Source organism: Colias eurytheme, chromosome 13, assembly GCF_061535395.1.
Source record: "Colias eurytheme isolate Ceu_HAF_F1 chromosome 13, ilColEury1 Martin Lab GWU primary, whole genome shotgun sequence".
Taxonomy (NCBI): Eukaryota; Metazoa; Arthropoda; class Insecta; order Lepidoptera; family Pieridae; genus Colias; species Colias eurytheme.
This window is the reverse complement of record NC_142992.1, coordinates 1,117,162-1,134,542: the sequence shown is the minus strand read 5'-3', so window position 1 is coordinate 1,134,542 and position 17,381 is coordinate 1,117,162. Positions and strand designations below refer to the sequence as shown.

Here is a 17,381-nt window from a genome sequence, read left to right as displayed (position 1 = left end):
GGCCAGAATTTAAAATACAATAAATTTATAGGTTTTAATCTATATTTTTTTACTTACAATTATATTATATAGCTGAAGAGATGGATTGTCTATGAATTCCTATTATCAATACTAAGGGCGAAGCCGGGTCGGACCCACAGTATCGTATAAATTATTATGAATAGGTGTACGCCTTAATTGATCTTTAAACGATACGATCTAGGTATACCCAAAAGTTAATTATTTATGTTTTGTAACAAAAACATTAGAATCTTCACATTTTTTATTATTTCTATAAATTGCAACATTTTCCGCGACATTAAAATCAATTTTCCTTATAATGAACGCTTCGGAAAGGTAAACACGTTCTAAACATTTAGAATCGAATAGTAAATGACGGAAGATGATAAAATATAGCTCATTGTTTTTGGTATTAATCCATCAGTCCTCGGAATCACAGACACAATAGAAAATCTATTGTGTCGCGCCCCGATCGGGCCTTACGGTGGTCAATGGGTTAAAGTAACTTGTTACACTATTAATTAATATTATTTTGCTTTTGAAATATTTGCAGTAACGTTATATTATGCAGTCAATAAGCATTCCACCTGATTTATTCTCTAATTATGTTGTTAAATAAATACCTATTAATACGCATAAAAATATTAACTGAACAATTTGCGGATATAATAACTTCCTAGATTCGACCTTTCTTCTAAGTTCAACCCATTTGGTATGCGCGACCGATGCTGACCAAGGCTGGACCGAAATAAATCTATAATTTTACCGTCGTTTCGTCGCGCTTCTGTTCCGGTGTGATAAGTAATTGTTTACCATTCAATTGAAATAAAAACAAATATTCGATATAAGGGTTAAATTCTAGATCATTTGCTTGAATATTGAATGGTCTTCTTTACTGGATTGTAGAACATTTTGGGCATATTGACGTGACAACGTCTTAATTCGATAGAGCCGGCTGCACGCACGAAAAAACATGACTCATGCGGCGTTACCTCGCTCTGAGGCGTTCCATGTAAGGCTTGAAGTGCAAGCGAGAGCGCGGAACGAGCGACAAAGAAGCACAATCGGACGTTGTCACGTTCAACTATCGTCAGTAAACCGACTTTACAGACAACCAATTTTTTTTTAGTAGGTTGTCGATGTACTTTAGGAGTATCTAAGTCGTGTGTATTTATCCTATTTTATTAGAATTAGGTGGTAGCTAATGGGCAATGTGTTGTGTAGAGTAGAGGAAAGTTTAGACAATATTTTCGGGTGTTGTTCCCTCTTCTCACATTCTTATTATTCATGCTTAAACTATAACCACATAATGAAAGACTATTTACGAGTAAACTAATTTCTAGCAATACTTATGTTAAATCATATTGCATTATATAGTTTACTACGAAATGAATAATTTTCTTTCGTCTGCAAAATTGCTGTGCTAATCATCTGTCTTCAGCAATTGTTTAATGACAGCTTCATGTACGTGATCTACGATTCCCGTATACTTACGTCAATCTTGGAATACACATGTCAATATTTGACGTCAAACAATGACTCCAAGTTGACCATCTTATCAATGATAGTAGTAGCTACTCCGCGTGATTCTGAAGTACCAATATCAGCTCAGTAATTGATGCCATTGAGATATACTTGTTTACAAATTCGAGTGGTTTGCGTGAATGGTTTGTGGCATAGTTTTATCGTGGTTTTGAATATGATTGAGAATCTCGCTTCAGAAGATCTCAATAATCTTGAAGGAGCATGTAACTGCCGGTTTTCAGGAAAATATTTGCTTTATGAAATAATTCTATTGTTCAAATAAAAAAAGTCATATTTTGGAATAAACGTTGTTATTTATGGGAAAATAAAACAATTGAGTTTTCAGTTCACCTAAGAATTTAATACATCTTTGTAAATAAATTTCTGGACTGTGTAAGGACCTGGCACACATTTAGATCTCAATTCTTTTTTTGGCAATTAAGTCGACGATTGAACTTGGCTCCCATTTTTACATTTATGTTTATGGTGGGATTAAAAATTCAAGAATTAACAAGTCTAAAATATATCTGTATCATCCAGAAAATATTAAAATTCTCATGCAAGTTTTGTCGAAAGCGATTAACTACGACCCAAAATGCAATTTCTATTGTAGGACAAAACTAGCAAAGGAAATGTACAAATATATTTCCGTATGAGACCAATACGTTACATGTTATATTAGCCGCGAACTTCGAGAGCACGTAACCATTTCAAAATGTATTTCTCCCGGGAACGCCGCGAAATCCGACGAATTTTTCAACTGCTTCGTTCAAATGGTCTATTTTGTTTTTGAAACTGTGAAATTTAAGGCGTGTGTACATGTGTGTTCATGGCTTATTACGTTTCTAACAATGTATCCAGTCTTTAGTTTTTGAAGTCTTCTTTAGGCGCGTTGAGAGTAAAATTTAAAGGTCACGTCGTGGTTTTTGTATCTTTGAATCTTGCCAAAAAATTTCTCTTCTTACACGGGTGCTCGTTACACACGCTCTTTTTCTATTTGTATAGCTACAATATAATATACTATATAATGATAGTTGTAGTACGAGCATGATAGAAAAAGGTCAACTAGAGCATATCAATCTTGGTCATGATTATCAGATATTATTATCTAGGCACAGATTGAATATTATTGATATCTAAGCAAGTTAAGTAGGTACAATAAACATCTAAACAAAATGACTGTGCAACTTTGAAAGTAGTTTCTTAACTCATGACAGAAAATGAATTTCGAACTTGTAAAAGTTTAAAAAATTGAAATGAATCTTTGATAAATTAACATTAATAATTTGTTGTAGGTTTATTGAAAAGTACTCTTTGAATGAGTTGTATGCTGCCTTACAATGGCGGATGTCCTAGATTTATTTCCCAACTAGCAATGCCCTGCGGTTTCACCCGCATAGATAGCGATATCGTTACAGTGAAAAGTCTACTATAAGTCGGACTATAGGTTTAATTTTTAATCACATGAAAATCACCTTTACCCCGTCCCGCACTACGGCCTTTTTTTTTTGTTTTAGTGGGGAAATCTTTCATAGATACCCACGGCCTCCGGGAGAGGGGCCGTGGGTTATGTCTGATTCCTACCGACCAAAACCCCACTGTGTTCCGTCAAGACGCATATTGGTAGAATTCCTCCGTGACCCCCGCACTACGGCCTGCTCGAACAGTATACCTACTATTTTCTGTAGATTGACACTTTTAAAAATTCGTTATATCTTTTGAATGGAATATCCAATTCTTTTCATTTAAAAAGTATTTTGCTGGTATTGAAACAGTCTATAATAAAACATCATTTAATGGGATAAGGATTAATATATGTGTATGGATAACATGGTTTGATTACTGTCGACACTTCTATTTACTTTGAAAACGTAAAAAAGTTGTCGTAGTAACATAACTACTGAAGATGGACATATGGTATCGCGGACTTTCTTGTAGATATTGATCCATTCTATAATACCGTAGAACATTTTTTTGTTCTATCTTCAATAGATTCCGCAGCGCACGCGATGACAGAAGTTTTATTGAGGATTTTTTTACACCTTGGGTTACATTATTGCATTTTTGGTAAGGATCTCTAATTTTTTTGAAAATGCAATATAGCCTATGTTGCTCAGTAAAGTTGCAGCTTTCTAATGGTGAAAGAATTTTTGAAATCGGTCCAGTAGTTTTTGCGTGAAAACCATACATACATACATACATACATACTTACAAACTTTTCCTCTTTATAATATTAGTATAGAAAAACAAAATGCTGACAGCGGTAAAACACTTTTCTCATTTTGGTCGTATTCATTTAGAATTTATTTGCGGGTTTACTTTTCTTTTTAAATAGTCATGATTTATTAAGTAACTTCGTCCTCTTAGTATAATTTAGTGTTGGTTTTACCCTTTTTAATTTATGAAAGAACAAATTAATGAGAACACTGATTATAAATTTAAATTGGTCGTCTTATAATTTTTTAGTATTAGCAATTAGCCTTTGACCGCTTTTGACCGCCTCCATGCTACAGTGGTTGACGCGTGAGCGTAGCACCGAGGGGTCCTGGGTTCGATTACCGGTGGAGACGAAGAAAAAAAAAATAATGGCTCGGTCTGGTAGGACACAGAAGGCTGCTCACCTACTTGTTCCTAAAGAAAATCGATCAGTGAAACAGATGTGTAAAATACATTTGCCCCTTACCCCACTTGGGGACATGGGACTTCATAAAATTGGCAATTACCTTTAAGAATATGTTACAGGAGTTGAATTTTATGTTGAAAAGCTACGACCAGATAATTTGAAGCACAGAAGAATGGTAGTTAATATTTTTTCTGCACATTTTAAAATAAAATATTTTAAATATTATTTGTTTCCCAATTATTTAAATTGGAATGCAGGATTGAAAGTGTCTGAGGTCAACCGCCAAGCCACTTAAAAACTGCTAAGCCACTTACAAACTTACAAGAGTGACTGAATTCGTTCTATCCTTTAGTCAAACGAAACGCTTTTTCTAAAAACTACATATTAATACATATTACAAAATTAAACGGAAAATACTTAGCTGAGGAGAAAATAATTAAGAACGACAAGGCTAAAAATAAAAGGAACGACAGCAACTTTCCCACTAAGTCCTTTCTGTCCGCAACAGTATATATATTATATAGCCACTAATTGCGCGATTAGTTCGATTGCAACTTTAAATCCACTTCTGTAGATTCAGAAATTATTACATGAGTAGTTAGTATTAGTATATATTTAACTATAAAAACACTTTTACATAGGTAACATTAGTTCTTCTTGTTTGATTTTAGGCGATTATAATTATACATTTAGAAATTAACGGATTTAAACCCGATTTATTTATTATATTATTATTCAGTCTTTTTTTTCTGTGTGGTGTCTCGCAATGTTAGCCAGAAGGGCTTCTACATTTTAACGCGGACGCGGGGGTGAACTGAAGGTTCACCCTGGTGAACCTTCAGTTCACCCCCGACATGCACAAGGGCGTCCCCCCTTGACGGGGACCACGAACCTCGGCTTGAGCTGTCGCTTGAGTGGAGGAGGCCAGAAGGGCCCTAATCGGACGGGATTATTCAGTCTCCCAGAGACCATGCTCGCAAATCACGTTTAAAATAAAGACAGTGACTTAAAGTGTATTTTTTTCTTGGTTTTAACTAAATTTATGCAGACTGTGAATTATTTAATGAATATCTACAGTATACATTGAACTATAATACACATTTTTTAATTAAAGTTACAAAAAAAATTAAAATAGGTAAGTTTACCTCGTTCCACTCGTAAAATTTTTGAGATAGAAAAGATAAAAAAAATGATTGTCATTCTTATGACATAATACCAAAGTTATGAAATTATTGATTGATGACTAAAAATTTTCAAGTTATTCAGACATTTTGAAGTGGGTTTGAATCACATAAAAGATTTCCATCATAATAAACAAAAATTCCTGAAAAAAGTTCCTGATATTAACTCGTTCACACAAACTTTTCAGCTTTTGCTTTCTATAGATCACTAGCGGTCCGCCCCGGCTTCGCCCGTGGTACCTACATATTTAAACTATCCTATCTCTCAAGTTGGATCGAACTGCACATGGTGTGCGAATTCACTATCACTACATAGTATAAAACAAAGTCGCATTCTCTGTCCCTATTTCCCTATGTCCCTATGTCCCTTTGTACGCTTAAATCTTTGAAACTACGCAACGGATTTTGATGCGGTTTTTTTTAAAGATAGAGTGATTCAAGAGGAAGGTTTATATGTATAATAACATCCATTAAATAGTGGAGAAGTACTGTTATTTTTGAGGTTTCCAATGTGATGTCGTAAAAAATTACATTTTTTCCGCTTACATTGCAAACGCAGGCTGAAACCTACGAGTTTTATCAAAATAATGTACTAAGTATTATACACATTGAAAAGGTCTACAGAAAAGTCAGCGATGGTATATGTCTATCTCTTATGGATAACCCACAATAACTTTTTTTTGTCATTTACTTTTTACGACAAATAATGGCTAATTTTTGAAGCGATTTTAACCAATACAGCATTAATCCTTAACCAATTAAATACCTTGAATACATTTTTCATTTAATATAGATCTATATGGCCCTTTACACCATATGATTTAAGTGAATATTTTCGAAGATATTACAGATTTAAAAATTGCGGGACGTAGCGTTTGCGGCGGTACCGGCCGGCCGCCCGGCTATCTATTTTTTTTGTAGTATAGGTATTTAGTATCAGCATTGCTCCGTGCGAAGCCGGGGCGGGTCGCTAGTTTATTATAATCGCTTAAATGGTTTATCAGTCCATTGAGGATATTAAGATAATCATTATGTTCCCACTGCTTGGTCATGGACCTCCCGTAAGGGATCAGACCGTAATCCACCACGCTGGCCAAGTGCATGTTGGCAAATGTCACATATCGTCGAAATCTTGATTCTTCGACATGTCGGTTTCCTCACGATGTTTTCCTTCACCGTTCAAGCAGTAGTGAAGCTATCGTATCTATACTAATAAAATAAAGCTGAAGAGTTTGTTTGTTTGAACGCGCTAATCTTAGGAACTACTGGTCCGATTTGAAAAATTGTTTCAGTTTAAGATAGCCCATTTATCGAAGAAGGCTATAGGCTATATAATCATCACGCTAAGAATAATAGGAGCGGAGCAATGCGGGTGAAACCGCAGAGCACAGCTAGTCTTAGAGCGTATACGCACTATGCGGGTAGCCGCATTGCGGGTAGCCGTCCGGCTGACCGCAAGCACATAGATGTAAAGCCGGTTATTAACTATTTTAACCGTGCGGTTAAAAACGCATTTTTCGTTATTAACGGTTAATTAACCGTTTTTTTTTTGCTTTTTACGGTTAATAAGCTCCATTAGATGGCGCTAGTGGCTTGAAATGCGCGTTGCATGTTACGCGGTGATGCCAATTGCCAGCTAGCCGATTTCAATCTATAGTGATTAAAAGTTAACTCAAAAATGGAGCATTTTCGTAAATTTTCTAAAAAATCTTAGAGAAAGTGTAAGAAATGTTATAGTATGCTATATATTCGTGATCTACTCAATAAGATCTTTCATTTGATATCCCACACGGCATGTTTTGGAAATTTTTATTTTTTTACTTGTATGCCATATTTACCTAATTACCGGGGTGGGGGGATGGGGACCACAAAACTGGTTGGCAACATCTGTCTATAGGATGTCTGGGATCTATACAATATATATCAGAAGTCAGATTTAGGTCCGCTATTTTTGCAAACGAAACTACACTGAGTCCGGTCTATTATTATAGGTATAGGTTTGTAGTATGAATATTTTAGATAATTAAATTGTGTTTAGTTTACGTTAAGTGACTTACAAAAAAACAAAACACAGTACCATTTTTATAGGTCGCAGTCGGATAACTAACCGTTATTTACCGCACTTTATTGGTAGCTAACCAAAAATTTAGTTAAATAACGGTAGCTAACGGGTTTTTTACAACTATATGCTTGCGGCAAGCACAATTATGTACGTAATATTCATTTCTATGCGCACTGCGATGCGGCTACCGCAGACCGCACAGTGCGCATAGAAATGAATATTACGTACATAATTGTGCTTGCGGTCAGCCGGACGGCTACCCGCAATGCGGTTACCCGCATAGTGCGTATACGCTCTTAGTATAAATATGATATAGAAACTATATTTTCTCGGTTTGTCCTCATCAGAGCGCACCCAAACATAATATAATCACAATATAATAGACAAGCAATTAAATACATAACAAAATGTCACATTGTACGTACATTGCTTCGCATTCCACTGAAACTATTGTTGTGATGGTCATTTGTAAGGACTGCCTTCCATTGGGAGCGATACTTTTAAATTAATATAATACGAGTAGTCATAACTAACCGTACAAAAATATTTCCTGTCTCATTTTCTTAACTTCGAACAATATTTTTTATTATATTGTATGTTACACGTGAATATACGCTATCAAGTTTGAATATTCAGTTAAAAATATGTACCTAAAATCCTATTTCTTTAAGATTGTTATAGAGTGATGTTAAAAACGTATATTATTCATTAATTTGTTACGATGATTCAAAACTAATGTGTGAAACTATACTTACACTGTAACACATACATACAAATCTAGATTATATCTACATTTTAGTCTAGCTATATAGCATTGAACTAGCACTGGATTACAAACTTAACCTTATCCACAAATAATTGCATTTTGCTACTTGACATGTACATAATAAGAATAGTTATGTACAATTGCTATGAGAAGTAATAAGTTATCATTTGCCTATGTTTTCATTTTTATATTGAAAGTATTTGAAAGAAATGAAGAATGAAGAATATTTAATTTTGTTGTTGGATAATAAATCAATCATAAATTGTAATTATGTAAGCTTAACCTTAATATTAATTTATATCAAACTAGCGGTCCGCCCCGGCTTCGCCCGTGGTACCTACATGTTTACGTTTTTTTTCATAAGAACCATCCTCGTACTTCAAGGAATAGATTCCGCAGCGCACGCGATACCAGATTTTTTATTAAGGAATTTTTTACACCAGCTTGGGTTACATTATTGCATTTTTGGTAAGGATCTGAAAATGCAATATAGCCTATGTTGCTCAGTGAAGACGCAGCTTTCTAATGGTGAAAGAATTTTTGAAATCGGTCTAGTAGTATAAGCGTGAAAACCATGCATACATACATACATAATTACAAACCTTTCCTCTTTATAATATTAGTATAGATACTTAAAACGAAATACAGTTAAAATATTCTAATAAATTAAAAATTAAAGGTACCTACTCTCTATAATCGAGAGATAAAAACTGTCTTCAAATTTCAATCTCATCAAGATCGATAAAGTCGTTTCAGAGATTTTTATCAAACATCGTGACACGGAAAATATAAATACATATTATAAGGATACATAGTATTTTTATCTTTATTTAAAGAGCTTCATCACAAAATGATTATCCCGTGTTTGATTTTACGTGAGTGTTTTATATTTAGAAAATAAGACTTTTGCAATAATTATTCTTTGGTGTGGTCAAGGGGAGACTGAGGACACGAGTCAGTAACTGTATTCAGAACAGTAGTTCCCGAGATTAGCGCGTTCAAACAAACAAACAAACTCTTCAGCTTTATAATATTAGTATAGATTACTAAACATCCAAAATGATCTCATTATTTATTATTGAAAAAAATTATCATGATCAAAGCTTCATTTATTAAAATATCTTAAATATTTATAAATTGCATATCACTACATAGTATAAAACAAAGTCGCTTTCTCTGTCCCTATATCCCTTTGTATGCTTAAATCTTTAAAACTACGCAACGGATTTTGATGTGTTTTTTTTTAATAGATAAAGTGATTCAAGAGGAAGGTTTTAGTATATAATTTATTAGGTTTTAGACAAAGCGGGCGAAGCCGCGGGCGGTAAGCTAGTAATGCTATAAAATAAAACAATCAAATCTCATAGTCATAAGAGAAAAGTTTCCGCTTTTAAAAACAGTTGATATCAATTCTAGTACAAATCAAGTTCACGTGTAGCAAAGAATCTTATCAAAATCAGAGCATCAAGTGTTCTTGAATATCAAAACATTGATATAGGTCAATCAAGAGGTATAATCTGCTTATATCTGAATAAGCCCTTATCTAGAGATAAGGGCATGTATATAATATATTATAGGCCCTCCAGATATGTCATATTGACGACGAACGTCATGTGTGTCAAAGTCAACAATGCAGCATGCAAACTGTATCTTATATTTTGAGCATAATCTGTGTATCTAAAAATAACAGATATTATAAATAAAAATTAAAGATCATAATCTGTGTTGTCATCTGACTTCAAAACAATAATTATTTAGTGAAAACAAAAACCCGACTGCTAATTTATGTAGCCTATGTCACTACCACAATTCTAATGTTTACAAACACAACACAGGTACCTCATAAGTCGGTGTACCTAACACCTATACCTAACTAACTTCGCCCGGGTTGACCCGGAAAATATAGATAAAAATATACCTATATTCTGTTACTGTAAAATGTAGCTTTCAAATGGTAAAAAACGTTAAAAATCGGTCGAGTCGATTGAATTAAAATTGTGACAAACAACAACTTTAGATATAAGTGGCTCATGAAAAGTGGAAATATTTATTATTATTTATTGTCCATAAGATTAACAATAACTTATGATTGAAAACTATAAATTATTATTATAATAACTCCTTGAATGGACATAGCGTGTTTAATGTTTATTTTTATTTATGTTATGTTTTTTATAGTTGTTTTACAAACAAAATTTTCTTACGCGAGTCATAAATTTTAAATTGAGATTATATAAAGAGAATTGTTAACGAACGCATTTATGAGTACATTATGACAGGGATAGGGACGTGCCATATTTTCTAGTTAATACTTAATATTATTAAAATTTCTGAGTAGACCTGAGCATAGGTATTTAATATTTATTGAATATATTAACGTCTCATTAAAAAAGAGTCTCATACAAAAATAAGGACACATTTTGTTTGTATCTGTTAATTTTATTTAATGAAATCCTGAGAGAAATGTTAAAAATAAAATTTAATGTCAATCGCAATATATTTTAGAAGTGAATCTTCTTAAGCTGAGTTCAGAGGTCGCGTCATGGAAACACGGTAACGTCATGGAGTCAGGCGACGATTTTTGTATCTTTGAATCTTGCCAAAGAAAGAAGTTTCACTTATGACACATGCTCGGCAGCTCTTTTTTGCCTTAATTCGTGAGAACATACCTAACATATTAAAAAATTAGTTAAATTAACTCATTTTAGGTTTATAATAATGCTATCTATTTATTTGAATAATTATTCTCATGAATATATTAGAGTGTAATTAAAAAAATCAGTAAGCTTGTACACGCTTCTTCAATGAAAACACCTACAAATTCTAGAGGTCGTTGTTAGTTTTATCCAAGTTTTGTTAAAATTAATTATCTGCGAATCAAAAAGTTTCAATTTAAATAATATTTAAAGCTGGTTTTAAGAAGTAGAATTAAATTATTTAAATAAATCAATTCTAGATATCACTACGGGTCCTTACGATATTAATATACATAATCTTATATATAAAAATGAATCGCAAAATGTGTTGGTAAGCGCATAACTCGAGAACGGCTGAACCAATTTCGATAATTCTTTTTTTATTATATTCCTTGAAGTACGAGGATGGTTCTTATGTAGAGAAAACGTAAATATTATGTACCACGGGCGAAGCCGGGGCGGACCGCTAGTATGATATAAGAATATTCGAATTACATAGTTGCATTTTATCATTTAAAGTGCTCATATTGAAATTGATAATATTGCTACTTCAGCATTACTTTGCAAGAATGTTAGTACAAGCTGACCTATTTTATAAAATTTCTAAACATAGTAGAATATTGACTGTTATAACTTGGTCCCTGATATATAAGTTGGTCTGTACTATCCAGGGGTCAAACAGCACTGGATAAACAGTGGATATAAGAATTAAGTACCCACATAAAATACACCATCTAATATTTATATGAATTTTTGCATACAATTTCCATAATACAGACGAAAATTATAATAATTTAGTGGAATTGATAAAAACCATTTTATTTTGAAACCAACCAAGCATTGTAATGACCAGTTTAATAATGTGTTCACAAAAAACAGATCGTTTAAATTCCCATAGTAACTAAGCTTTGTTGTTAAATATAACAAAACTAGCTGTGCTTCGCGGTTTTGCCCGCATTGCTTCGCTCTTGTTAGTTTTAGCGTGATGATATAATATAGCCTTTAGCCTTCCTCGATAAAATGGGCTGTCTAACACCGACAGAATTTTTCAAATCGGACCAGAAGTTCCTGAGATTAGCGCGTTGAAACAAACAAACACGTCAGCCTTATAATATTAGTATAGATCTGTATTTTAACACGCTTTGGTTTCCTATGTATGTCTGTAAACCGACTCTTTTAGACTCGAATGTAACCCTAGTATGTAAATAGGGTCCAGTCGTGTTGATAAAACTACTTATATAATTTTATTCAGATATTCTATTGGTAGGTACTACAAATAAACCGGCTGTACTTATTTGTTTATTGAAGTGAAACGGGGTATCGGGGTTGGAAAAAATAATTGTGTAACATTTTTTTCGTTACGCGTAACATTTTTCCGTTAGGTACGCGCCATCTTTTTCTTATCCCTACCACGCGTGATTCGACGTATTTCTGTAAGTTTTTGAAAAAAATAAGGTCATAAAGAAGTTTCACTTCTTACGTATGTACTAGTACACGCACACATTTTTTTTATATATAATTTTATTTATGTATTTACTTGTACTAACGATAACTATTTAGACTCTTGATGTTTATCAAAATGTATAACTATGTACATAGCTTGCAATGAATGTTTTGAGTTTGAGTTTGAGTTGAATGATCTTTATTTACAGCTAGTGTTTTAGATAGTTGAAATAAAGGCCTATATTATGTTACTCTTATAGTTCATAAGAGATTATTTTATTTATAAATATTGCTGTTTAGCTTTCGTATAGTTTTAGTTATTTACTTTTAGTTATTTATTTATTTTATTTTATTTTAAGTTTGCGTGGGAGAAACATTAAAAAAATAATAAAAATGCCATTCAAATTCGCATGCGTAAATGTCACAATTTGACACTTGTTTAAGATAAATTTGTTTTTTATCTAACTTTGAAGTAGTTGCCGAGGGCGGTTAAAATATCTTAAAAATAAGATTAGCTTGAATTTAGATTGTATTATCGGAAAAGCGCACGTGCCTCATATTAGGATAAAGGTTGATTAATTCATTTTAAATAATACTAGCGACTCGACCTGGCTTCGCACGGGTGCAATACTACTACTAAATAATCTCTACTATTTTATGCATGTTATAAACATAATATCTATACTAATATTATTAAGCTGAAGAGTTTGTTTGTTTGAACGCGTTAATGTCAGGGTCTACTGATCCGATTTGAAAAATTTTTTCCGTGTTGGATAGCCCATTTATCGAGGAAGGCTATATAGGCTATATAATATATCATTACGCTAAGACCAACAGGAGCCGAGCCACGCGGGTGAAATCGCGAAGCGCAGCTAGTAAATCATACAAGTTACCCGCACTGGTTACGCATGGGTATTCCTGATGATAATTAATATTCTCTACCGTTTTATGAATTTTATAAATAAATTAACCTTCTTGAATAACTCTGTCTTTTAAAAACCGCATTTATGCAAAATTTCGACCAATTTTGAAGGTTAGCAAGTAAAATTTCAAAATTTACGAATTTATTAAAACACGTTTCGACTTGTGCCGCATTTTGGAAATTCTTGCAACAGGAAAAAATTTGCTTTAAAATAACAAGTTCCTTACAATGTATCGTTATTATTTCATTAATCTCTATGAGAAATAAAAACGAAAATTTTACAATACATGTAATTTCCAAAAATGAACTAAACTAAGTTACCACAGATGTTACTATCCTACGTAAATAAAAACAATAATATCTATGTTAACTTATTTAAAAAAAAACAGAACTATTAAGTATGAAACTATGTTCAAAGATATCTTTGTTTACTTATTTAAAATCAACTTACTACTTTGTAACTTAAAATAAACTTAATTTAAAACTACTCTTGCTAACTTAAAATCTAACTTAACAACTTACCCGGCTTACTGGTTGTCACTTCACTCATGTTCACACACTACACTGCGATCTAAGATCAAAAAAGATAAATGATCTATCTAGGATCAAGGGCAGTGCCTTGGTTACTCGGAAGCGGACACCGATCCGCTATGCGCGCGCGCAGCTATCAACACCGCTTATATATAACCTTATGTGCATACAAGCTGTGCCACGCGGTTTTACCCACATTTTTTACTATTGGTCTTAGCGTAATGATAATCCTACTAATATTATAAATAAAAGTTTGTGAGGATGGATGGATGATGGACTCTTTCACGCAAATACTATTGAACCGATTACAATTCAATTTCGTATGTAGATAGCTGAAGAACCAGAATAAGACATAAGCTTTTTATCTCGGAAATCCCACAGGACCGGGAACCATGCGGGTTTTTCTTTGAAAACGTGGGTGAAGCCGTGGGCGGAAATGTAGTAGGATATACATACAGGAAAACAGACAATAATTTTTAATTTTATATTTTTGGCTTCGATATCGATTGTAGATCACGCCTCAAGTATTTTTTTTTTTAATAATGTACTTACAGTTTTGACTCTCCAACGATTTTTTTATATGTATTGATTGTGTTAATACTTGCAGGTTAAGCTTAGAGCATTGATTTTATGTTTTAGATTATTTGGCGCAGGGCAATCTTGTGGAGTTTATTATAAACTAGCTTCCGCCCGCGGCTTCGCCCGCGTGGTGTTTTTTCGCAATAAAAGGTAGCCCATGTTCTTTCTCAGGGTCTAAAGATTGTCTGTGCCAAATTTCATCCCAATCGGTTGAGAGGTATAAGCGGGAAAGCGTAAAAGACAGACAGTCAGACAGAGTTACTTTCGCATTTATAATATAAGTAGGGATTTTGTAAATTAATGCAAGCAATATTATTTATGTTATGTGTAACTTTTGGGTAATTTAATTTACGTAGTATTTGTTGTGATTTTAATTATTTATAAGGATCTCAATTTAGCTCTACATAACAATATGTCTGTATCGAAAATGATAAATTGCCCTTATAATAATAAAATAAAATAAAAAATATTTCTGGCATATTGTTTCTGTGTTTATGTTTTTGCATTCAGCAGTTAAAATAATAAATGCTATTCTATCTGTGCCTATCTTTCTTTTAATCTATTCGAAACATCAGGACAAAAATAGAGTAAATAAACTGTGTTTTAAATCCGTTAAAATCGAAGCTTTATCAACGATCGTTTCGATAAACATTTGATGAAGTGTTAAATAAACACTTTCTTATCACATCTTTAATATAAATTTATCTGAAGTTATACATTATAAGTACGTCAATACTATAGGTGACTATAGTGTTTACGTTGTTTGTAGGTGGTTTAATAGCCTACTATGAGTATTTACATCATACATAATATATACTGTACGTCAGAATGCGTGCACTGCACATAACTGTCACTAAAAATCATTATCAATCTATCTATCTTCTTTATATATAAAAATGAATCGCAAAATGTGTTGGTAAGCGCATAACTCGAGAACGGCTGAACCGATTTCGATAATTCTTTTTTTATTATATTCCTTGAAGTACGAGGATGGTTTTTATGTAGAGAAAACGTAAATATGTACCACGGGCGAAGCCGGGGCGGACCGCTAGTTAAGTTATAAATATTATGGTGAAGAGTTTGTTTGTTTGAACGCGCTAATCTCGGGAACTACTGGTCCGATTTCAAAAATTCATTCGTTGTTAGATAGCTCATTTATCGAGGAAGGCTATAGGCTATATATCATCTCGCTACGACCAAAGGGAGTGACCGGAATGGAAAACCGCGGAGCACAGCTAGTTAAGTTATATAGTAGAGTTAATATAATATGGTAGAGCTAATATATTATAGAGACTGTAATAATCGGCATATTTATTCAGAAGCCACGGTCTAAAAACCGTCTTTCGTGAAAACCGTGATCGAATATTTTCTTCTTTATAAATTTATATTTTACTAGCGGTCCACCCCGGCTTCGCCCGTGGTACCTACACGTTTAAACTATCCTATCTCTCAAGTTGGATCGAACTGCACATGGTGTGCGAATTTTATTATAATCGGTTAAGTGGTTTAGGAGTCCATTGAGGACAAACATTGTGACATGAGATTTAATATGTATATTAAGATGTTTTATAAAGCTAATTCAATCCCATAAAACGAAAATAAATTAATCATATTATGCAAACGAGAATTTGAAACGAACATAACAAGTATGCTTTTTAATTTTTTTGAACAAAATCCTGTTTTATCAGTGAATTTTAATATGTGCTTTATTTATGGTAATTTTGCTTTATTAAAAAAAAAAAGGTTGAATACCTGTAACCATTTTTGACCGTCTGGCACATTATATTAGGTCCTACAAGGAAAAAAATTCAACTCTGTGTGTCCAAACCGCATTCAAATAATTTATTGAATCTCGTCCGTTTTTTTAGTAAAGGGATCAACGAACTACCCTTAAGATGACAAGAATGCATCGATAACAAAGGTACAATTTGATTAATTAAATACATTATACAAAAAAAATCGACTTTATATTCCTTCCATACAAAACGCGTATTTCATAATATGTATAAATAGGGAAACCATAAGGAAACTGATATTTAAATAAGGGTTCAACTTAAGTATCTCCATCACCCGCTAGAGGCGCTGATTTAAATGCAATTAAAAAATAAACAGAGAGTTAACGTTAGTAAAACGTTTTTCCAGTGGCACTGCAATATATTTTTAAACGAACATAATCGATAGAATCGAAATCGTATTATGGTAGGTAATAACGTTTAGTTTTATTTACTACTAGCTTACCACCCGTGGCTTCGCCCGCTTTGTCTAGAACCCAATAAATTAGTATAAAACCTTCCTCTTGAATCACTCTATCTATTAAAAAGACAGCTTCAAAATCCGTTGCGTAGTTAAAGATTAAAGCATACATAGGGACAGAGGAAGCGATTTTGTTTTCTACTATGTAGTGATTTATTTCTCTACTTTATGTTTATAGTTTTTGCCTAATAATGAAAAATTTCCTGAACACAACGTAAATATAAGCGTATTACATTATTCAAAGATAAAGTTATTTGTACAAATGATTGTGCATTATGAGACGCTAATTACATTAATTGGTCAATCCAAAGCAAATCTATAGTATGCAAATCTTATAGATAATAAAACGATATTGTTTTAATTAATTGCTAATTGACACGCAAAAAAGCCACATTTGACTTTTCCTTATTAAGTTTGTGTTTGTTTGTCTTTGTTTCTATGGGTGCACGACATAATTAAAATAATATTTTTATTATTTATTAATTTTATGTGTTATTAAAGTGAAACTTTTATTACATCGTCTCAAACTTTTTGGTCTGTGTAGCGCATGTCGCGTGTATCGCGGCTGCCGAGTAGGTATACCTACTCGGCAGCCGACCGTCACGCGACATGCGCTACACAAAGCAGTGTTCGGAACCGTTCGAACAGTTTCACTTTTACCGTGGTTTCATAAAACCACACAACATTTTTTATATTAATTTATGTGTTGAGTTAGATTTTTTACATTAAAACTAAAACTTTTGCTTTCATTTTAAAGAAATGGTGTCAACTATTTTATTATTGTAACTTAAAAATCAATTA

General features: G+C 32.9%; 1 protein-coding gene across 1 annotated transcript in view; it reads right to left on the bottom strand.

Annotated features, from left to right (window-relative positions):
- The window catches only part of LOC149903202 (putative inorganic phosphate cotransporter), a 35,342-nt gene extending 21,472 nt beyond the window's left edge, over positions 1-13,870 (bottom strand). Inside the window, exon 1 of the mRNA XM_090108821.1 lies at positions 13,740-13,870. Coding sequence (XP_089964947.1) covers positions 13,740-13,767 — 28 coding nt within the window. The 5' untranslated portion in view covers positions 13,768-13,870. The remainder of the gene's footprint in view (positions 1-13,739) is intronic.
- Between the last annotated feature and the right edge of the window lie 3,511 nt (positions 13,871-17,381).